This window comes from Rhinopithecus roxellana, chromosome 17 (genome assembly GCF_007565055.1).
Source record: "Rhinopithecus roxellana isolate Shanxi Qingling chromosome 17, ASM756505v1, whole genome shotgun sequence".
NCBI lineage: Eukaryota > Metazoa > Chordata > Mammalia > Primates > Cercopithecidae > Rhinopithecus > Rhinopithecus roxellana.
In genome coordinates, this window is record NC_044565.1 from 53,552,967 (window position 1) to 53,577,303 (window position 24,337).

General features: G+C 47.7%; 1 protein-coding gene across 5 annotated transcripts in view; it reads left to right on the forward strand.

Moving 5' to 3' along the window:
• Positions 1 to 24,337, forward strand: part of EIPR1 (EARP complex and GARP complex interacting protein 1) — a 169,813-nt gene that overhangs the window by 83,835 nt on the left and 61,641 nt on the right. For 4 of the 5 annotated variants that reach the window (XM_030921127.1, XM_010357903.1, XM_030921129.1 and 1 more), the window contains one exon: positions 19,031 to 19,187. In XM_030921127.1, coding sequence (XP_030776987.1) covers positions 19,031 to 19,187 — 157 coding nt within the window. Of the gene's footprint in view, positions 1 to 15,484; positions 15,504 to 19,030; positions 19,188 to 24,337 lie in introns of those variants that run through there. The other variant, XM_030921130.1, reaches the window with a different exon arrangement.

A 24,337-nucleotide genomic window follows, 5' to 3' on the forward strand; every position in this document is an offset into this window, starting at 1 on the left:
CAGCATTGCTTGTTGTAATGTAATGAATGTCAAGGTGTTTTCGCCTTGACCGTCTGAAGGGAGCTGGTTAGGACCTACTGAGCCCTTCCAGGCCCGTGTTCCTGTATACATGGGTGTTGCTCATGAGTGTCGTGTGATAATAGTGACTTTCTGGAGCTGCTGACTACATTTCCAGATTTTCTCTCAATTTTTTCCTCTCACCACTCCAATCGCTCTCTTCTCTGTGCCTTTTTCCATCGTTTTGCTTTGCTTTACCTTTTCATGAAACAGATGTCAGTATTCCCAGGCACCTAATCCCTGGATCTGTTTACCTTTCATAATGAAGACTTCCGTCTTTTGAGAAGTGCTCACTAACTCGCCCTACGTTCTTGGGAAATGTGCACTCTCGCTGGATTTCTATAAACAAATCTCCAGCCTTCCTGGAGGGACACCGAGAAGCAGGGCAGGTCCCGGCCACCACAACCAGAGGGCACTGTTGGGCCCAGAAGAGAAATCTGACTTCCCTGATTTTCAAGTTGTTGAGTGGATGTTTGTATTCACTCAACAGTGGGAGCCAGACCTTGAGTACAGAAAGACAGGCAGTGTGGCGTACATTCCAGCCACGAAGGCAAGGACAGGGTGCTGTGCCCAGGGAACATGGCTTTATGTGGGATGGGGGTGGGTATGGTGCTTGGGTTCTCCCGGAGGCCCACGTAGAGACAGCACCCCAAGCTGGAGGCCGGGACAGAGGATGAGACACCAGAAGGAGGGAGATCAAGGGGAGGAAGAGCGTCCAGCAGCGGCAGCCGCACAGGCGGCACCTGGAAGTGACCACAGGAGGAGGCGTGGGTGGCACTGGCTCCTCGTGCTCAGACCTCCAGCCTGGGCGTGCAGCTTCTCATGTCCGGGAGCTGAGAGGAGCTGCCTCTCCTTGAGTGCCCTGCAAGGCACAGCTTTCAGTGTGGCACTGGCCATGTCCCCCTGGGTGCCACCACCTCTAGGAGCCACATCGTGGAAGCCATGCCAGTGACCTCTCATGGAAGTGAAGGAAAGAGTTTCCCCTGAACAAAACAGTCTGCTGATGTTAAAATCAGAGCGGATACTTGCAGCTGACTTAGACAAGGCAACCTCATTTGCTCGCAGCCTTGAGCCCTTCCCGTCTGCAGGCGTGGTCAGGGTTGTCAGCAAGTTGGCCAGAGCCCCTCTTCCCCTGGAGCAGGTTAGATTCAAGTTGGGGGAGACAAGCAGGGAGGCAGGGCCAGTCTGCCCAGGGCCATTCACCTGCGGCCCACCCTGTTCCTCATGCCAGGGTGTGGCTCATGTGTGAAGTCTGAGATGCCACCTCGAGGCACCTGGAGGATGAGAACGAGGCTGGGCGAGGAGTTGGGAGACCGGGTCCGAGTTCCTAGGCCGGGCGAGGAATTGAGAGACCGGGTCCGAGTTCCTCTGTGTTTGTGAGGGAGCGTGGAGCCTCCTTGAGGTTTTGTCGACTTGTTTGCAACTGTGGGTAACCACCAAGGTGCTTTGCAACCTGTGAGGCTCTGGACTCAGGTTTAAAGGGGTTACGCAGAGCGGTCAGTGTGGAAGGAAGAAAGTTTTGGAATTACTGCTGCATCTCCCCTTTTCCCTCAGTTAAAGAATCAGAAAGGCATAAACCACAACGCATCCCTTTCCTCTTCTAAGGTGATTACAAGAAAATGGTGAACCAGAATGGGCTCCATAGAAATCATACAAATACATAAAAGTAGAAAGATAAATAGTAACATTTATTTTTCTTTTATCTGTCCTTACAAAAAGCTACTTGCAAAACTGCAGCTGGTAGACTCCAGGCTGCGCTATGGTGACTAGTAAGAGGATGAGGTCCTGTGGCTTCTTTTTAGTCCAAGACATGGATATAAGTGAGAGGTGTTTGATTGCAGTGAGTCGTATGGTGTGTGACGGAACGCACCTAAACTCCCAGAGTGTGTATAACATCGCATCCTAGTGCTGGTTCACCTCACAGCTCTGCGCATCGGGTCAGCAGAGCAGCCTCCTGCAGTCGCACAGATGAGCAGGCCGCTGTCCCGACCCTCGTGCCTGGGTGTTCACCATCCCGCACCTTCTTTAAACTCGCTTCTGTTGAGTGTCTACCTTATCTCCTGGGCTGTGTGATATGTGCATTCATTTCCACCTCATTTAATATTTTAAAAATCCCCAGAAGAGAAGCATTGATATCTGTCTACATTTTGCAGTTAGGGAGACTGAGGCTTAGGGACTGTAAGCAACACCTTGCTCAGGATCCCAGCCGGCAGACCACAAGCGGGGACTCCGACCTTGCCTGCTGGGATGTCCATTTGGCCCTGCATCCCTGTATCCCACGCTCCCTTGTTGGGCTCAAGGTGACAGACTATTCCCACCTCTTGCCAGTATTTACTGACAAATACGTTTTTACAGATAAATTGATTGAATATTTTTATAAGAGCGCATTTTTGATATTTCAGTCTGGGAAAAAATATTGGAAACCTAAATACATCAGTCAGAAGATCTTCAGATGTCCAAAGAATGAAGGAATGAAGATTTTTTGGAGTAAGGGGTGTTAATTAATTTCTGACATGATCGTTGCCAGGTGTATAATGCTGATTTATAAAAACTACCTCCTAAGGTGCTTATTTAATTTTTTTAGGAAGATTCTTGGTAAATTGTGATAGTCTTTTGTTGCCTGCTCATAATCCGGCTTTTATTTCTTTGAACATTGCGATTCTAGTATCTGAAGTCATTGGAATGTTAATTTGCTCTGTCCTCTGGGCCTGCCCTCATTCAGGCCACTGTCTTCATGGGTTTGTCCTGGGTCACAGGCTCCTATCAGGCTGCTGTAAGTCCATGGGGCCTCCAAGGTGCTGGCCTGTGGGTGCATTCCTCCAGAGACGATTCTCATTTGTTTCGGAAAATGTCCAGGGTGGCCCAAAACCCAGGACTTCTTTAAGTTAGATTCTTGGCTTAAGATTTCGTGGACCACACCAGTAAATTCAAACTCAAACTTTTGTAAGGATCAATGCAGTTTTCAGGTTCTCAACGTAGACTCTATTTTTTATAAGAGCCATAGCTGAGATAAACAAGTGTTTTTTGTTTTTGGTTTTGTTTTTGACATTTTTCTATGCATGCCAGCTGGAGAATAATGTTTTCTAGCTCATTCCTGTAATGAGGATGTGGGTTTTAAGGAGCCTGGGTTTTTGCAGAGGTCCTAGTATCCCCTCTTTACCTTTTGTGGACCAAAAGCTTACTTTCCTGTGCTGTATGTGGCCTTTAGGTTTCTAACAGAGGCCAAGGTTGAAGGGTAACCATGGTTTATCATTTTGTTTTCAACAACAGCTTTACTGTTTGCTCTGAGTCATATTCTTCACTTCCCTGAAAGCATAGCTATGCCTTTAAAAATATATCTAAGTATTTTAGAGAGCCATTTTTTTTTTCAGAATTAGCTGTATTGCTAGAATCCAAAGTCCTAGAATCTATTGATACATGAAAGAGAATGTGAATAAAGATACTGTAAGGTAAAATAATCCTAAACCGGCCGGGCGCGGTGGCTCAAGCCTGTAATCCCAACACTTTGGGAGGCCGAGATGGGCGGATCACGAGGTCAGGAGATCGAGACCATCCTGGCTAACACGGTGAAACCCCGTCTTTACTAAAAAAAATACAAAAAACTAGCCGGGCGAGGTGGCGGGCGCCTGTAGTCCCAGCTACTCGGGAGGCTGAGGCAGGAGAATGGCGTGAACCCGGGAGGCGGAGCTTGCAGTGAGCTGAGATCCGGCCACTGCACTCCAGCCTGGGAGACAGAGCGAGACTCCGTCTCAAAAAAAAAAAAAAAAAAAAATCCTAAACCTTTACTTCCATCCCTGGGCTTCCCATAACAATATCACACTGCCTGGTAGCTGTTTTCGCCTAGATAGCTCTGACATCTCAAAAGCAGCACAGTCTAAACTGTGTTCTCTGAATTGCTCATGTCAGTGGATGATGTCGCCAGTGGTGTAGATTCTAGGAGACTTAGTCAGGGTCAAGAAACCACTCTAGATACAGGCGCACCTCATCTTATTGGACTGGGCTTTATTGTGCTGCGCAGACGTTGTATCTTTTGCAAATGGACGGCTTGTGGCAATCCTGTGTCCATCAAGTCTATTGGCCCCATTTTTTCAATTACATGTGCCAACTTTCAACAGCACGTGCCACTCTGTGGCACATTTTGGTAATCTCACAATATTTCACATTTTTCATCATTATTGTATCTGTTGTGATGCTCTGTGGTCAGTGGTCTTTGATGTTCCTGTCGTAATTGTTTGGGGGCTCCACGAGCCACGCCCATGTAAGATGGCAAAGTGAATCTGTGTGTGTTTTGAGTGCTCCATCAACTGGCAGTTTCCCCATGTCTCTCCTTTTCCTCAGGCCTCTCTATTCCCTGAGAACAATGATATTGAAGTCAGGCCAGTTAATAACCCTGTAATGGCCTCTAAGTGTACAATGAAAGGAACATCTCTCACTTTAAATCAAAAGCTAGAAATGATTAAGCTTAGTGAGGAAGCCAAGCCTCAGCCAAAAGCTGAAGTAGACCAAAATCTGGGCCTTGCACACCAGTTGGCCAAGTTGTGAATGCAAAGGGAAAGTTCTTGAAGGAAATTAAAAGTGCTGCTCCAATGAACACACAAATGATAAGAAAGCCAAACAGCCTTATTGCTGATAATGGAGAAAGTTTCAGTGGTCTGGATAGACGATCCAAACATGCACAACATTCTTTTAAGCCAAAGCCTAATCCAGAGCAAGACCCCAACTCTCTTTATTCCATGAAGGCTGAGAGGAGTGAGAAAGCTGCAGAAGAAAAGTTGGGAGCTAGCAGAGGTTGATTCCTGAGGTTGGAGGAAAGAAGCCATCTCCATAGCATAAGAGCGCAAAGTGGAGCAGCAAGTTCTCCAGAAGATCTGCCTAAGATCATTGATGAAGGGGGAACACTTCAGAACACTAAATGACAGATATTCAATGTCAATGAAATGCCTTATATTCGAAGAGTATAAGCCATCCAGGACTTTCATAGCAAAAGAGAAGTCAAAGCTTGGCTTCAAAGCTTTAATGGACAGGCTGACTCTCATTAGGGGCTAATGGAGTTGTTGACTTTTAAGTTGAAGCCAATGCTCATTTACCATTCTGAAAAAACCTAGGCCTCTCAAGAATGATGCTACATCTACTCTGCCTATTCTCTATAAATGGAACAACAAAGCCTGGATGACAGCACATCTGTTCCTAGCATGGTTTAGTGAATATTTTAAGCCCCCTGTTGACACCTACTGTTCAGAGACAGATTCTTTTGAAAACTACTGTCCATTGGCAATGCACCTCGTCACCCAAGAGCTCTGAAGGGGTGGTACCAAGGAGCCGAATGTTGTTTTCATGCCTGCTAGCACAGGATTCATTTTGCAACCCATGGGTCAAGGAGTAATTTCCACTTTCAAGTCTTATTATTTAAGAAATACATGTCTTTTTTTTTTTTTTTTTTTTTTTTTTTTTAGCACACCAACATGGCATAAGTATACATATGTAACAAACCTGCACGTTATGCACATGTACCCTAGAACTTAAAGTATAATAAAAAAAAGAAATACATGTCTTAAGGCTGTTGTTGCCACTGACAGTGATTCCTCTGATGGGTCTTGGCATAGTAAATTGAAAACCTAGAAGGGATTCACCATTCTAGATGCCATTAAGAACATTTGTGATTCCCAGGAGGTGGTCAAAATACTGAGATTAATAGGAAGTTAATGGGGGAAGTTGACTCTGGCCCTTGTGGATGACTTTGAGGGGTTCAAGACTTCCATGGAGAAAGTCACTGCAGTTGTGGTAGAAATAGCAAGAGAACTAGAATTAGAAGTGGAGCCTGAAGATGGGACTGAATTGCTACAATCTCACCATCAATCTTGAATGGATGAGGAGTTGCTTCTCAAGGATGAGCAAAGCAAGGATGAGCAAAGCAAGTGGTTTCTTGAGATGGAATCTACTCCTGGTGAAGATGCCGTGATGAACACTGTTGAAATGATAACATAGGATTTAGAATATTATGTAAGCCTGGTTGATAAAGCAGTGTTAGGGTTTGAAAGGACTGACTCCAATTTTGAAAGAAGTTCTGCTGTGCATGAAGTGCTGTCCAATAGCATCACGTGCTGGAGAAATCTTTCCTGAAAGGAAGAGTCAGTAGATGCAGAAAACTTCATTTTTGTCTGAGAAACTGCCATTGCCACTCCATCCTTCAGTAGCTGCCACCTGATCAGTCAGCTGCCATCAACATTGAGGCAAAACCCTCCGCCAGCAAAAAGATGACAACTCTCTGAAGGGTCAGGTGATTGTTAGTCTTCTTCAGTAATAAAGTATTTTAAAATCAAGATATTCCCAATAGTTTTTTAGACATAATGTTTTTGGACACTTACTCGACTGCATTATAGTGTCAGTGTAACTTTTACATGCACTGGGAAACCAAAAAATTCATGTGACTCTCTTTTTGCAATATTAATGTTATCGTGGTGGTCTAGAACCAAACCTGTACTAAGTGTGCCTGTGTTCCAGAAAGCGGGGATTTCATCCAGGGAGGAAACACAGATCTTAGTTACCATGGGAAGCAGCTACCACCCCCGCGTGGAGACGCAAAAGGAAAAGGTAATAAACCTAGAGCGTGGAGGAGGTACCCCGCAGAGCACACACTGGCACACGCCGACACACACCAGGCCCTCTGCGGGAGCCCTGGCATCTGCAGGGCAGGTCTTCTGAGAGCCTCTTTGGAACTGAGACCCTGTGGCGAGCATCCATGTGGGCACAGATGGGCTTGCACTCTGCTCAGCCTGAGCCCCGACATCCCCTCTTGTTTCGCCCCTGCTCTGTGCTTTCCAAGTCCTTGTTATAAGGGCAAAATGGAGGCTACTGCCTCTAAATCAATACAGACCCATATCTCTGCCCATCTGGACAATGTGGACGGCCAAGTGTCCTGCTCAGAATTTTGCCTCCTGGTATGATTTCTCTTTACCAGTTGTTGTCAGAGACACTTCTTCATGGAGCACTTCCCATTGCTGCAGCTCATGAGGCAGCGCTGTGTGCAAGCCAAGGGTCGGTGCTCCCGAGCTGAGGGCTGATGCTCCTCTTCATTCGCGGTGCTTGGGAGCTTCCCAGGAGAACAGAGGCAATGCAGTGGCGCCAAGGCAGGGGGAGCTGCTGCCCCTAGTTATGCCACCTGCCTGTGCCTCAGGACCTGCTTGAACACAATTTTGTTTGGAAGAAGTGAGATTTCCACGCAGTGACTGAGTGCGATGATTGAGTGTGATGATTGAGTATGACTGCTGCTTCTGCCTGCGCTTAGAGCTTGATGATCAGACCACATGCGTTTTGTGGTGTGCAGTGCTCAGTGCATGCCCACATGATGGAGTGGGTAGGGAAGCCAGGAGCTGTGTCCGGACAGGAGAGAAGTTACATGCGGAAGGGACACTGTTTGCCTCCCACACCTCACTAGCTGGCCTGTGATTCTCCCATGGGCCCCCCAGAGGCCCCACACAGCATGCTTGTTCACCCCGACACTGGGAGCCAGTGGCCATGCAGGTCTTCACAGCCCGCCGTATGACATAGGTAGGCTTTATGTCGTATGTTACCTCCCAGGTTCAAAAAGCCCCACCAAAGTCGGCCTCATGGTGGTGAAGATGCCCCCACCTGCTCCACATCACCAGACCTTGAGACCTCCCTAAGCCAAGGGGAGCCGGCTTACTTCCCACCTCTGTGCACCTGTGTTGTTCAGGCATCTGAGGTGCCCGATGCTTCCTGGTTGACAGGCCCCAAGCGCGTGCTGTCCTCAGTGTGCTTTCTGTCCCTGTGATTGAGGTCTTTGTGGATGAGGTCAGGCTGTATTGGTCTGGGCAGGAAGTGGAAATAGCAGGTTAAGCAGGGAAGTTTAGTGTAAAGAAGCGCTAAGTGTGGTAGAAGAGTCACAGGCGTCAGATATTAAGAAACTCCCTCAGGTCACCCTGGACTGAGCAAGAACAGCTCAGGAAGGAAGATCTTGGCGGGGCGCAGACCTCAGCCCACTGTGCAGCAGAGGTGGCTGCTTTGGCCAGGCTGGAGCTGGTCCACAGTCGCTGGATTGGCAGGAGGCTGCCCTCTGGGTTGCAGGTGGGGAGTAGGCAGTCACAGCTGACAGCATGCTGTGCCCCGCGAGTACAGAGGGTGCAGGAACCCTCTGGGCTATAGGCAGGGTACACATAGGCCCCACAGGTGCCTTCAGAGGGAACCAGGACGCTGGCATGGGCTCCAGGCCTTCCGGAGCTGGTGTGGGCAGGAAGTCTTGGGGTGCCAGTCTCTGGATTGAGAGGCTCATGGAAAGGTTATCACCAGGCTGAGGTGACAGGGTCACAGAAGGACCAAGGGCCCAGTGTTGGGGCCACGCTTCCCTGCACACACTCACAACCACTCCAGGACTATGGCGTGGAAGGCCCTGCCTCCTGCAGTCTCCCTCCAGGGCCTTTGGCTGAGAACAGGGGCTCATCTCCAAGGAGAGCAGCCGAACAGTCTGTGTGCTACACAGGGCACGGTCTGCAGGGCGCCTTCAGCACCTGAGGCAGCAAGTGGGTCATTGGCACGGGTGGATGGAGCCAGCCGATTTCTTCCTTAAAGGGCCAGAGAGTAAATATTTTAGGCTTTGTAGGCCATGCGGTCTGTGTCTTATAGTCTTCTCTGTGTCCTTTGATGTCTCTTTAAAAATGCGGAACCACTCTTAGCTCATGGGGTGCAGGCCAGATGTGCCTGATGGGTACAGCATGTTGGCCCCAGGCCTGAGTCTTGATGTAGGTCTGCAGCAGGACGTGATCAGGTACTGCTGGCCTTGCCAGGTGACAGCGAATGGCTTCTGGTGGCCCTTCAGATTGGTGGTGTAGACCGAATTGCTAGATCAATCTTTACATCAGAAGCCAGGGCCTGCATTCTTGTGTAGACATGCTCTGTGACAGCAGCATATCTGAAATGGCTGCGCTGGGGTTGCCCACCTGATTAAGTTTATGATCGTGCACTGTCATTCTCCAAGAACCCTCTGCCGCTATGCAGGCCAAACAGCTGGGTTTAGTGGGGTTTGGTCAACGGCAGCACCCAGCATCTTTCCCAACCTCCATGGTGGTTCTAACTCTCCATCCCACCAATGCTGCAGTGTTGCTTTCGGTTGTCTATTTTCATAGGTGAGGGAATGTCCCGGGGCGTCCCTCTGGTCCTTCCTGTCATCACTGGCTCTGTAGCCATGGAGTGGGTGCTGTGTCGTCGTCCTGCCAATGCCAGGTCTGTCTATTCCAATGCACATGCAGGGATTGGAGAAATAACCACAGGTTGGATACACTGACCCCACTGGGTTCTCTGAGGTGGACTTGGGCCACAGCCTCCGGGTCTCTGCTTGGCCGTAGACCCTGTGATGTGTTGGGTCCAGCAGAACTGGCATTGATTCAGGGTCTGGGGGTAGTTCCCTCTCTCCATGGTCACTCTCCTATAAAATAGCCATGGGTCCTTCCCCAAGGGGACCTGGGTTCCCCTAAACCGAGGGGCCATAGGCCTGTGAGCTGGCTTAGGTGAAGAGCTGAGAGAGGCCGCGCCTCTGCACTGTGGTCATCAGGCCAGCTTTCTGTCTCTGCCCTGAGCCTTTCTGGCATGTGGAGTTGGGGCTGAGCAGCCTGCCTGTCTTTTTCTCTCTTGGCCTCTGCCGCAGCTCCATCTGGTCTAGACTGCTCTGATTGGCATCTCATGCCTGCGCCCACTGGATCTCTGGAGCTCACGGCCGGCGAGCCCCTGACACCCCCACTTCTCAGCACCCTCTTCCTGTTGGGGCAGCAGCCTGTTGTGATGCTGGCACCACCTCCTGCTGCCTCCTGGCCAGCAGAGCTTGTCAGAGGCGCGGGTGCCCCTCATGAATGCCTGGAGGATAAGAGACCTGGTGTCATCCTTGTCTTGCTCATCAGCCTTGCCACCTTCTGCAGTCAGTCTCTGCCCCTGCACACTCAGGCGCTGCAATCTGTACATGGTGCCATCCCTAAGGCATTTAAAAGGCCATCGAGAAAGGTATTTTTTAGACCCAGATCTTCAGGCATCCTGTCATGCATCCCGAGGCATACCTGCATCAGGTGAGCACCCAGTGAGGCTGTTGTTTGTCCTCATCCATCCTGCTCAGCTCCTGCCAGACTCAGAGATGGCTGCAGGCTCTAAAAATAGCCCCATCTTAATGTACTGCTTATGCAGCCGTGGAAGCCTCCTCCTCCTCCAGCTGGGGATCAGATTATGTCCCCCAGGCAGGGCATTGTTCACCCTTTAGCCAGGCTGACTGGAGCTACTATTCATGCTCACAAAGGCTCTAATCTCCTTTGAATTCCTGTAAGCCTTTTGCCTGGTAATCCCTTCCAGCAGGCAGCACAGGCGGTCACGAATATGCCTGCCTCCCTTCATTTTGCCCTGATTATCTCTTTATCTCTTTAAGGGTCTTTAGCTTTTGTGTTAACATGTAAAAAGTAGGTAGTGGCATCAAATTGCCTTTAAAGACACAACTTGGAATTTTCTCTTTCAAAGCAGGGGGCTGTTATGGGAGTCAGGAGGCTCCATTCATTCTGGACATCAGTGCTAATGAGCTGTTTGAACTTGGAAAAGTCAATGGCTTCACTGGGCCTCAGTTTCCTCATTTGTGAAATGAGGGGGCTGTGTTCATTCAGCATGATACCGGAGTTCCCTTCCAGCCCAGGTATCCTGTGGTTCTCTGACTTCTGTCGGCACAGACGTGGTGTCTGTGGGCAGTGCTGCTGTGGTTTGTGCCATAGGCCTGGTTTTATGTGGCAGCCTTAAGCCCTGCCCTCTGCTGGCTCCTAGTCATTGTGATATTAATTCAGCACAGGAAGTTACATTTTCAGGACCCCAGTTCGGGAGTGTGTGAAAAACATAGATAAAAGATTAAATGCCTCCCTGCTTATTAACAGCATTTTCCTTCTAAGGATCAGGTTTTCCTTCTTAAAAGCTCCTTAGTTTCTTTGATAGCTGCTGGGTGTGTGTTGAACACTCTTTTGGGATCCAAACAGCTACAGAAATCCTCAGAGTTTCAGAGCCGATGAGTGTGTCTCCGTGGGTGCTTCTTCCTTAGTGCTGTTTACCTTCCATTTCATCTGCCTCTGAGGATATGGAGAGTTTCTGGAGGTACGAATGCCTACCATATTTCCTGAACCCCAGGCACACTCCTTATTCAGCAACGTGTGCAGCTCTGTTCATTTCTTTGGGTGGCAATACCAGAGGCACCTCCTGCCTGCACACACCTCTAATGTTCTCTAATCTTCCTCGGGGTGATTTCTGGTCTTCACATACACTAAGGGACTTTGAACTCATCTTGTATCCACCAGATTTTCAGACTAAATTCTAGAAGGGCAATTTTATAATCTTTTGGAAATCTAAGTAAATTTTTCATACACTGGAAATTTCATTAATTTTATTTTCCTTTTATTTACCAATTTTTAGAAAAATGCATTGAGGCCAGGTACGGTGGCTCAAGCCTGTAATCCCAGCACTTTGGGAGGCCGAGGCGGTGGATTACGAGGTCAGGAGTTCGAGACCAGCCTGACCAACATGGTGAAACCCCGTCTCTACTAAAAATACAAAAATTAGCCAGGCATGGTGGTGACACCTGTAATCCCAGCTACTCAGGAGGCTGAGGCAGGAGGATCGCTTGAACCCAGGAGACGGAGGTTGCAGTGAGCCGAGATGGCGGCACTGCGCTCCAGCCTGGGTGACAGAGTGAGACTCCATCTCAAAAAAAAAAAAAAAAGAGAAGAAAAGTGCATTGGTTCCGTAGTGTTTTGCAAAGGAACGGGGTGAGGTTGTCTTCGTGTGTCACATGAACTGGCACGTGGCTAACACAGTTGATGCTTCCACCCACTGCAATTCCCTTTTTTGATCTGTCCTGCCCCAAGGAAGCCTCCTCTGGCCCCTGCCTTTGACACTTCCCTAGCAGTTCTGGGAGCTTCCTTATTTGCCGGACACAGGAAAGCCTTTGTTTATCCAGTTCTTCTGGAGCATGGCAAGCTGAAGATGATTAGGACATTCGTTACAATATGGAAGCAGCCTGGGTATGCATCAAGGCTAATGAGCCGGATGAACGGATAAAAACACGTGGTACAAATGGAGCACTGCTCAGCCCTAAGAAGGAAGGAAATCCTGCCATTTGCAGCAATACGGATGAACCTAGAGGTCTTCAGTGAAATAAGCCCAGCACAGAGTCAGACACCATGCAATCTCACTGATAAGCAGAATCTAAAAATACTGAAGTCACAGAAGCAGTGTAGAAAGTGAGACCAGAGGCTGGCAGGAGGGCAGATGGGGAAAAGGGAGATGTTGGTGAAAGGATACAAAGTTTCAGTTAGGTGGAGAAATTAGTTCTAGATATTGGATGTCTTGGTGACTACAGTTAGTAACAATGTATCATGGTAACTGAAGTTATTAGCAATGTATCATATACTTGAAAATTGTTAAGGGAGTAGATTTCAAGTGTCTTCACAACAAAAAATAAGTATATAAGGTAATGCAAATATGAATTGGCTTGACTTAGCCATTCTACAGTGTATACACATATCAGAACATTATGTTGTATACTATAAATATATGCATTTTTAAATTTGTCAAATAATAAAAAAGTTCATGGTGCTGCAGCATCATTTGTTGGGACACAGAGCCATCTGGAAATACTGGGTTCCATGCCTCTGTGTGCTATTATCGGAGCAAGGAAACTGACAGAGGAACTGGGTCCAGCACTGTGCTGCTTCCTGGGGAAGGCACTGGCGGCACCGTGCTGCTTCCTGGGGAAGGCGCTGGCCACGCTGTGCTACATGCTCTTGCTGCATGAACCCGGCACACCTGGGTGGTGTGATGTGACGTGGATAGGAGATCCTGGGCCCACTCCTGCTTGTTGCATAGTGCGGTTCTGTGGCTTCTCTGATTATGTGCTGTTTGTGGTGGTGGGGCCGTTGCGGGGTGGTGTCTGGTCAGGGCATCAGGGTGCTAGCTTTGTTTTTGCAGCCAAGAAAGGCAAACTCATACTTGGGATAAGTATTGGATGAACCCCTTCCCGTTCTCAGGATGGAAGGGGCTCTAGGCATCACCTTGCCGCATGCAACACCATGAGTCTGCAGTTTCTCAGTCTTTTTCCTTCCAGGCTTCTAACCAGTCACCAGGCAGTTGGCCATGCCCTTGAGCACGGGCCACTTTTTGCCCGCTGCGGGGATGGCCAGAGCAGTGCTGGGATCCCTACCTCATGATCGCCTTTCTTCACAATCACCTTTCCCTCTATGCTCTTCCAGCCCTCTCCTGAGTGTAGCCATCTGACAGCACCTGCCCATGTTTGGCTTATGCCCTCTCCTGAACTCATTGATCTGTAAAGCAGCTCAGGTCTCTTCTTCTTCTTCAGCTAAAAGTACAGGACTCCCACATGGCCACAGGCATGAGTGCAGGGAGGGTCCAGGGCTGGGAGGTCATGTATGGTTTGGGCACCTACCATGCAGTTTTCTGGTGCCCTCTGGTCCTGCCTGACTCTGTCCTGTGTGGGCCGTCTCTACTTTGTAGTAAATCACTGCTGGCCCTGCCCAACCCTGTGACCTCGTGGGTATGACTGAGCTCTTCTCATGAGTGACACGTGGCACTTGGTGCCCCATGGTCAGGAGCTCCGTTATCAGGACCCAGAAGCATGGTCAGAGCTGTTTATCAAAGATGTGGTTCTGTGCTACAGATGGCATGGCTTGCTCCAGAACCCCAGGATCACATGGTGACTCCACCCAGGCTCTCCACACTGCATGCTTTCTATCACTGACAACATGCTTTCTACCACCGACAGCTTCCACACCAGCAGGTCTACTAGGCGTCCCCAGAGGCGGGGCTGCCTCTCGCCAGCCTTATCTTGCTGCAGTGCCCTCTTGACCTAAGCTGGCAGCTTTACATGCTACCCCAGCATCTGGGCTGGCCCAGCCTTCCTAGGTGTGTAATGTGTCACCTCTAGAATGAAGAGGCCTGCCAGGCATTGCAGCGTCATTTCTGCTTTTGCTCTGGAGGGGAAGTCCTGGTGTCCTCAGCAGAAGTAACAGGTCCTGGAATCACCATAGCTTGTGTCTCCTGCCGTCTTGCCAAGGTCTACTGCATGCTCCTCCTACCTCGTCACCTTGATGTCATGAATTCAGTGGGTCCGTGTGATGTTCTGTGGGCTGCCCAGACCTCTTTGAACTATATTATGGTAGAAAATGGGAGACCAGCACAGCTCTGTGGCAAGAGTGTATACTGTTTTCCTTTGCTTGTGATTGTAGATGGTTTTCTCATCTTCTTTCTTCATTGGGATAGGACAGGATGTATTTGGTGGTCCGTGTGCACACATCGTGTGTCTGAGGGCCTGGGAATCTGCTCTAACAAGACTCCATGGCTGGCACTGTGGATCTGAGCAGGCTCCTGCTTTGCTGAGCTTAGAGTCATCCACAGTCATTCTCGAGGGCCCATTGGCTTTCTGCAAAAGCCAATGGTGAATTCTGCAAAGCCACACCCACTTCGTATCCTCGATCCTTAAAGTAGGCACAGATCTCTACCACTCTTTGATGGGATGGGGAGCGCAGTTTCAGAGGCTTGTATGTGACCTTCCCATTAACTCCACAGGCCACAGACCCAATATGGACATTTCACAAACTGCCCAGTATGTCAATCCTATTTGACCTTAACAGACCCTGGAATTGCCCACTGGGTGTATCCACAGACCCAAAGGATCTGCGGTAAGCCAGGCTTTGCCTAGGACTTTACTTATTACCCGGGGTCCCCATGCCCCACTCGGGCCGGAGGACAGTGGGACACTTAGGGTTTCTGGGCCTCTGTGCGTGTCTTTGTGTTCAGCAGACCTGGAAATGTGTGGGGATTACCCTTTGCCCAGGGAATGGCATTCAGGAAATGGCAGTGGGTCCCTTTGGGTACAGACTGGGGTAATCATTGCAGTGTACACCTGCCCTAGGGTTGCAGGTTCCTAACTCGTGGGGAATCAGACCATCTTTATAGTCAGTGAGTTCCAGCTCTGAAGCTGGCTCAAATCTGGAGCTGGGTAAGGGATCTTGACTGTGAGTGGGGTGACTTCCGTCAGCCTTCCGCTCATTCTTGTTTTCTTTTTAATATGTATGTGTGCTATGTATGTTTGCATGCATGTGTGCATGTGTCAGGCAAACAGTACTCTCCTTGCATGCCTGTCTGTTTCGCCCCTAGGAATACCATCTCTATTAACTGTCTCCACAGCCCTCTGCCAGTTGAGCTTCCTTGGCCGGCACTCTGGTCTCGTTGGTCATTATGATAATCGCTACCCCCTGACTTCTGGCAGTTACATCCTGTCACCCGACCACAATTACTTGGGGCTGGGTTTCACTGCCCAAGTCAGAAAGCAGCCACAAGGCTTATTATTAACAAGCCAAGCTTTGTGACAGCTTCTTCTAGGAGTGGAATTATTGGGTCATCTGGTAAGTGAATGTTCAACTACAGAAGTGTTTTCCAAAATGTGTGTACTGTTTTACACTCTTTTTCACAATCTGTGAGAGATCCAGTTACTGTACATCTTTGCCAATACTTGCTACTGTTGGTCTTTTTTAAATGAAAATTCACCATTCTAGTAAGATGTGTGGTGAATCTCATTTGGTTTTACTTTGCCTTCTTCCAATTATTAATCTTGCTGAGCATCTTTTCTAGTGCTTGTTGAACACTCATATGTTTTCTTTTGTGAAGTGTCTGATTTGGTGTTAGGTACATTAAAAAAAACTAAGGATTGTTTCATTATTAAGCTGTAGGAGCTCTTTATATATATTCTGGATACAGGCCCTTTGTCAGATGTATATATTATGAATATCTTCCCCCCCGGTCTGTCTTCCTTCCTTCCTTCTTTTTTTTTTTTTTTTTTTTTTTGGTTTTGGTTTTTGTTTTTGATGGAGTCTCGCTCTGTTGTCCAGGCTGTAGTGCAGTGGCACGATCTCGGCTCACTGCAACCTCCACCTCCCAGATTCAAGCAATTCTCTTGCCTCAGCCTCCCGAGTAGCTGGGATTATAGGTGCCCACCACCATGTCCAGCTAATTTTTGTGTTTTTGGTAGAGACGGGGTTTCACTATGTTGGCCAGGCTGCTCTCAATCTCCTGACCTCATGATCTGCCTACCTTGGCCTCCCAAAGTGCTGGGATTACAGGCGTGAGCCACCACGCCTGGCCAGTGCTTCATTTCTTTAATAGTGTCTTTCTAACAGCAGAGTTTTAAATTTTGATTTTAAAGAATTTATAAATGTTGACGAAGTCCAATTAATAGGGTCTTTTGGTGAATAGAAGTCCTTAATTTTAATAGATTCTATGTTATTGTCTTTTTCTGTATGATCCAGCTTTTTTCCCCTGCCATTTAAGAAATCTTTGCTTGTTCCAAGGTTGAGAAGATATTCTATGTATTCTAGAAAAGATTTGTATTATTTTATCTTTACATCTTTATCATCAGTCTATCTGGAATTGGTTTTTGAGTATGTGATGAGGTAGGATACAAGTTTGTTTTCTTTCCTATGGATATACAATTGATCCAGCATCATTTATTGAAAAGACCATCCTTTCTCCACTCTGAGTGTTATTTTTGTAGTAAATCAAGTGACCATCTTTCTAAGGGTCTGTTTCTTTCCAGCTTCCAAAACTTCATTGCTCTTCTTATCCTTGTGGGTTTATGTTTTTAAAAGAAAATAGAAACAAAAACCCCTCTTTGTTACAACATTAGAAAGGTTTCAGAATGAAAGTTCTCAGAATGAAAGATTTCAGAGTGAAAGTTGAAGTGAGTGTAGATTCTCTTAACGATATTTTCTGGGAGGTTCCTCCATTGCCTTCTCTACTCTATGAAGCTGATGGACTCTGGGGAGAGAGGTGACTAGCGCTAGATGAACTGGTTACGTGGAAACTTCGCTGTCCAGCTAGTCACTTAAACGTCATCTCTGGTGTAGACTTTGAAGGGAGGTAGCTTACCTGAGAGTGGAAAATCTTATTTCACATGCACCACTTTTGCTTTATTGAGGGCAACATGGAGTTTGGCGAGCTGGCAGTTACAGGAAAGTCACTTTGTTTACACCTGAAAAGAATTTGCCAAAGAAGGAATTTGTTGGGGATGTGGTGAGGAGTGTCCGCCATTAGTCATTTCTTCCACAGAATGGCTGTTTTTACTATACCCTCCCTTTGTCATCTTATGTATTTCATTCATTTTGAAGTGCAGCCACAATTTAGTGCTCCTGTTATTAGTTCTATCATTTGTAAGATTAGACATGTATTTTTCTGCCATTTAGAAAGATTAAGATAATCTCCACCTTGTTGGGTTAGTGTATGCTGGTGGGTTAGGCATTCCATTTTTTCTTTCCTACTCCAAATTGCTAACTTTCTCTTCGGTTATTTGCGTGTTTCCAGGAGTGCCATTGCCAATCTCATGAGCTCTACAGAAGACCGTGTAACTGAAAATTTCAGCAAAATAAATAAATAAATAAATACATAAATAAATAAATACATAAAATTCTCATGTAGACAGAACTGCCTGTACACTCCATTTTTGTAAAGTTGGAAATGTTAACATTGTATGAATATATGATGGATTTTTTTTTTCTTTAAGCCACAATTGCATGTTCTTTTAGACCCAACATGGTATATAAAATGGGCACTGAATTTGGAATCAGAAAATCCTGGTTGAAATCTTAATCTTTTAACTTCTTATCATTCGATCATGGTTAACAATGGTAATAATAATATTCACAAAGCTAGATATTTTGTCATTAAGTTCGTTGCTGCATTTCTTGGTTGATTAGTTGATATTCACATTGCAGGAGCATCATCATCAGTGAGTGATACATTTTCGATTGTAACATAAGGTCATTGTTATTTTGTAATGCCATACTGTTTTTCTTCTTGTACTACTCATGGGATTTTTTTTGTTCTAACACAATATGTAATATTTTTATATTCTTCACTTGATATGAGTTGATGATTTAATGTTGAATCCTGTTTGCTATTTTACTATTATTCATTAAAGGCCATCTTTAAAAGGGAGAGGTGTTTAGCACATATTCAATTTAAAACTAAATGGCAAGCAAATTCTGAAAGGATTTATCTTCAAGAATTCAATGTTCAATCTAATTTTTAAAAAACTTGTATTGAGAAATTTTCTAGAGAGTCAGAGACCTAGAGCCTGGCACCTTCCCTGAAAACAAGTGACCCCAGTCTTTCTAATGCAAGTTGAGTCTCTTTATCCACAAAGTAGCTTTGCTAAGTACTCTAGATTCCTGGAGCATCTTACAAATAAAGAGTGTCAAGATTCAGGGAGACCGAACAGCCACCAGCAGGCCCACCTAAGGATGGGACTCCCATTTCTAGGAGAAGGGGCTGTATTGATGACATGGTGAGGCTGGGCTGCTGCCTGTTGCACGCTGGGACTCCAGGCCTCAGCCTGCAATGCCTCTGAATGGCGTTACCTTCTGGTCCCAGACACTCATCACTTTAGGTAAACTGAGGCAGAATAACATGAGTGACAGGATTTCCAAATGGAATATTGCTCAATGTGCTTAATAGTCATTTAAGGTGATCTCATACAGCTATGAGGAGAAAGCCCATTTAATGCCAACCTTAGACACCAGCTGCATGTGTGGTGATTATATCTTTAGTCCCCCATTTCACTCCCTTTTTTGAAGAACTATTGAAGAGGAACGGAAGGAAATCGATTTTGCGGAAATTAAATTTTCTTTTGAAACAGCATGATGGTGTTTAAAACAAAGAGAAAGTGAGCGAACAGGATGCCGATGATGAACCGTGCCGGGTTCTGCCTGCCGACTCAGGCCGTGCTTCTCCCTGCTCTGTCTTTGCTGCCTGCAGTCGTAAATATTTTAAAGAGCAGATGCGCCCTGCTTATGGATTTGTGTAAATGTGGGTGTGCTGTCTGCAGAATGCGGGGCACACCGTGCTCTGTTGACATTATCCATTATGCTCTGTTGCTCAGCTTCAGACAGCAAAGTCCTGACATGTGCAGCCGTGTGGAGGATGCCGAAGGAATTGGAATCAGGCAGCCACGAGTCCCCTGATGATTCATCCAGCACCGCGCAGACCCTGGAGCTGCTCTGTCACCTTGACAACACAGCCCATGGCAACATGGCCTGGTAGGATTTTGCATATTTCATGTGCCCAGAACGAGCCTGCAGGTTGGCCAGGTGCAGGAGCTTGTGCAGATTCCTTTGCAGGAGCCACCATCCACACGTCAAAAAAACTCCTTTCTTTTAAAAAACTGCTAGAATTTGATTTTTAATTTTAGTCCCCGTGTTTTCTAGATTAGCCACATTGACAGAAATGTAGCAAGCGCGCCTGCATCCCCTCTTTCTCCTCTTCATCTCAGAGGAGTGTTGTCCACGGGGACCTGCCAGAGGGTAAAGGGTCAGGCGCCGCACTGCCCTCGAGTGCTGTGTGGCTTTTCAGCTTGGTCAGTGTGCGTTGAATCACACTCGCACGTAAATTATTTACCACTTCAGGTTGCAGCCTATAATCCCTTCCTCCTGTGGACAAAGCATGAATGCGCAGTGTGCATATGGGGCTGCGTGCCCGAGCCCGCCCCTGTACGGCCTGTGGCCTGTCATTCACGTGGCTCCCTGGCCAGTCGCTGCTTCATGGTTGGAGGCCTGGCTGTGTCCACCCACCGGTGGTTCCCAGGGACCTCTCCACGGCAGTCAGAGCTGCTCTCTTGAGGCCTTGGTAACAATTAGGAAGCCGCATTTTCTAAAGGAGATTGCGGGGGCATAATGTTGTTATGAGTGTTGACAATAACGATAGTGATCATCTCACTTAATGCAGTAACACGTGCACATGTGCATGTGTCTGCAAGAGACCCATCGTTTGTACAGTGACTTCTGTCTAGTCAGTTCTACCAATTAAATCAATTTAATACAACAAATACTTATTAAACACCTGCTACACAAACCCTGCCAGGCTCCAGGGACACCAGGGTGACAAGTTAGAGGACCCAGCCTCCAAGAGTCATGATCTCCATGGGGAGACCCAGCGTGTACACAGCTAACTGTGGGTGGGACTGGCCATGATGTACCCGAAATCATTACGCACTGTACGCTGTGGCCCCAGAGGGAGCAGGCATTAATCGTTATTAGAGGAACTGAAGAGGGATTCACTTATGAGAGGGTGTTTGGAACGGGGACCGAGGACCGGCTCAGGTTTCCTTCGTCAGGTGTGGAGGAGAGCAGTGCTGCGGTCAGGCCGTCTGTGGCTCCGGATGCTCTCTGTGTATCAGTTTGTGGTGGAATTATTATTATTATTATTATTATTTTTTTTTTTGAGACAGAGTCTCGCTCTGTCTCCCAGGCTGGAGTGCAGTGGTGCGATCTCAGCTCACTGCAAGCTCCGCCTCCCGGGTTCATGCCATTCTCCTGCCTCAGCCTCCCGAGTAGCTGGGACTACAGGCGCCCACCACCACGCCCGGATAATTTTTTGTATTTTTAGTAGAGACGGGGTTTTACCATGTTAGCCAGGATGGTCTTGATCTTCTGACCTCGTGATCCGCCCGCCTCCGCCTCCCGAAGTGCTGGGATGACAGGCGTGAGCCACCGCGCCCGGCTGGTGGAGTTATTTTTATACTTGCTGGGGCTTCTACCAGTGGATATTTCTTCTTGCGGAGATGCTCTGAGTATGAAAATCACAGCCAGTCTTGCACAGTAAGGGGAGGCAGAGGAAGAGTCCCAAAGTCCCCAGGACTGATTGCCTCTGTGCTGTCGCTGCCCAAATGCAGGATCTCTGTGCAAACAACACAGCACTGTTACGAGTTCCACATTTCAAATCATGGCCATATCCCCAGCAAATAGACATTTGTGCACATCTGTGTGGTGCACACATGAGCACATGTGTGTATGTGTTAATGTGTGTACACGTTGCAGGGGACACTGGCACCAGGGAGCAGATGAGTGAGACTCTGTGCAGGTCAGTGGTCATGTTAGGGAGGTTCGCATGTGTAGAGGATGACAGTCCTGCTGGGATGTGCAGAGACAGGTGAACTCAGAAAAGGGACGTTGGCCTTGGCCCTCCCTGGGGACAAGGAGCTGTCAGACTACTTCTCAACTTCCCACCTTGTGCAGACACTATCACATACACTGTATGCAAAGACAGGCCACATGGGTGGGTGTCGTGGGGAACCAATTATTAGATTGTAATGTTAAATTGCATTGTATGTACATACACTTGTGAACATAGTTGTTGAAGGCCGGGTGCAGTGGCTCACACCTGTAATCCCAGCACTTTGGGAGGCCGAGGTGGGTGGATCACCTGAGGTCAGGAGTTCGAGACCAGCCTGGCCAACATGGCGAAACCTCATCTCTGCTAAATATACAAAAATTAGCCGGATGTGGTGGCATGTGCCTGTAGTCCCAGCTACTTGGGCGGCTGAGGCAGGAGAATCACTTGAATCTGGGAGGCGGAGGTTGCAGTGAGCTGAGATCACGCTACTGCACTCCAGCCTGGGTGAGAGAGTGAGACTCCGTCTCAAAAAAAAAAAAAAAAAAAAAAAAGAAATTGTTGATATTAAACAGGCAAATCCAACTGTCTTCGGATCTACCTTGGAATGCCATTTACTCTGATTTTGCCTCTATTGTTCAAAGTATTTCTTGAATTCTGTTTTGTTATCCAATATATTATTGCATATTCTTTTTTCTCTTAAGCTTTTTATTTTGAGGTTGTAAATTCACATGCAGTTGTAGGAATAACAGAGAGATCCCATGTATCCTTCAGCCAGTTTTCCCCAAGAGTAACATTGCATACCTATGGTACAGTATCACAGACAGGAAACTGGCATTGATACAGCCCACTGCACTTACACAGATTCCACCTGTTTATATGCGTTTGTGTGTGAACATTGGCTTCTATGCCATTTATTGTGTGTGTGAGTTTGTGTAGCCACCACCAGAGTCAAGGCACAGAACAACTCCAACCCTAGGTCCTTTGTGCTACCTTATATTTATAGTCACAGCCACCTCCCTTTCCCCTCCGAGGTCTTAGCCCCTGGCCACCCCGAATCTGTACTCTATCTCTGTATTGTTATTTGGAGAAGGTTCTATAAATGGAATCACGCAGTGTAACCTTTGATAACTGATGTTCTTCACTTAGCTTGATTCCCTGGAGGTTGAGTTGCTGCTTCATTTTCAAGTTTGGGTTCCAGCCGCCACGTGTGCCGGTCAGTGGCCGGTTCCTCTTTGCTGCTGTGGGATATTCCATGGCATGATGCGCCATGGTTTGTTAAGCACTGACCTATTGAAGCTCATCTGGATTTTTCCTTGTTTTTGGCGATTATGACTACAGTTGTAGTAAATATTAAAGAACAGGTTTTTGCATGAACAGGAGGTTTTATTTCTCTTGGCTCAGTTAGTTTTGTATGGAGCTGCTGCACGTGTGAGCCATGACAGAGCATGAGGGCCCTCCTTTCTGCATCCTCCCCAGCATTTGGTGTCATCATGCGTGTTCTTTTAAGTGTCTTCCATGGTGCGAAAGTGTTGTGATTAGACAGGGAATTTGATTTTGGGGAACGTCGGCCTGGTGAATACAGCACAGGTGAAGGCCGCCCTTTGGGGTCAGACTCCAGGTGCTTGGTGGTAGATTTGTTTGCCTCTTTTGGCACATAATTGGCAGCAAGAACAGCTCCAGGAAATGTTTACTGCACAAAGCTTCTGGCCACCAGGGAGTGCCCGAGAATACCACACGGTTCCCCACACTCATTTGCTACCGCTCCAGCCACTGTCACGGCCACCATGGGTGTGCCCTACAAACTAGAGGCGTGCCCCACACCCCAGGGAATGGTGCTAGGGGCTCCTGTCCTCCTGGCCATTTCAGCTTTTGCCTGTCTGGAGCAACCCGACGTCCTAATTTCGGTCACCTCTTCTGTGTCTGTTTTCAGCCCTCCAACAAGCAGAGGCTGAACAGAGCACCCCTCCAGTTGCCCTTAGCTCCTGCTAGTGGGAACAGTGAAGGCTAAATAAGGAACTTATAGAGTCTGGTGACCTGGCATGCCGCCCTGAACTCTAATCAGACGTGCTTCAGAGCCAGGCAGCCCATGGAAGCAGACAGAGACTGGCCGGGAAGTACTGAGCCCGGTTTCTCATCCTCACCTGCTCCTTGAGGGCAGTAGGGTCATGAGGAAGTCGCTCATTTCTCTAGCTCAAACCTTCATCCCTGAAGCGGAGATGGCGTTGCTCAGCTGATGGTTATGTGGCAGGGCCTCTACATGGGGTCTACCAAGAGTCCAACTCTGTAAAATATTTGAAGAGATTAATTCTGAGCCGACTATGAGTGTGGCCCGTGACCCAGCCCTCAGGGGGTCCTGAGAACATGTGCCCAAGGTGGTTGGGGTGAAGTTTGGCTTTCTACATTTTAGGGAGGCATGAGACATGAATCAAATAGATTTAAGAAATACATTGGTTTGGTCCAGAAAGGGGGGACAACGCAAAGCGGGAGGCTTCCAGACTGTAGGTAAATGTAAACATTTTCTGGTTAACAATTGGTTGAATTTGTCTAAAGACCTGAGATCAACTGAAAGGAATGTCTGGGTTAAGATAAAGGACCGGAGACCCAAGTTCTTATTTGCAGAGGAAACTCTCGGGTAGCAGCTTCAGAGAGAACAGGCTGTAAAATGTTTCCTGTCAGACTTAAAGCCTGTGTCGATGTTGATGCCAGAGAGGCAGAATGAGGCACGTCTGATACCGACTTCCCATCCTGTCCTGAAACAGTCTTTCAGGTTAAATTTTAAAAGAGCCCTGACTCGGGAGGAAGTCCATTCAGATGGATGGGGTTCTTAGAACTTTTTATTTTGGGTTGTGTCCCTTACCATATTTGCTAAGGAAGATCCTAAAAACAAGGCAGTGTCAGGATTCCTTTAAGGGCCCCCCCGAGGTCCCCGCCAGCCCTGGTGCTCTGCAGCTCTGCCTGGCAGGAATGGAGGCCCTGAGCTGGGCTGAGAGGAGCTGCCCCGCCACCAGCACCACTTAGACGCTCCTGTCTCAGCCTCGCCTGTTTACCTCCCTCTCAAGTCACCACGCTCCACCCCTACCCCGTGATTTCTTGCTATTTTGCCCTTTTTTTTTCTTTTTTTTTGTGACAGAGTCTCCCTCTGTTGCCCAGGCTGGAGGGCAGTGGCGTGATTTCAGCTCACTGCAACCTCTGTCTCCCGGGTTCAGGCAATTCTCCTGCCTCAGCCTCCTCAGTAGCTGGGATTACAGGTGCCAGCCACCACGCCTGGCTAATTTTTGTATTTGTAGTAGAGACGGGG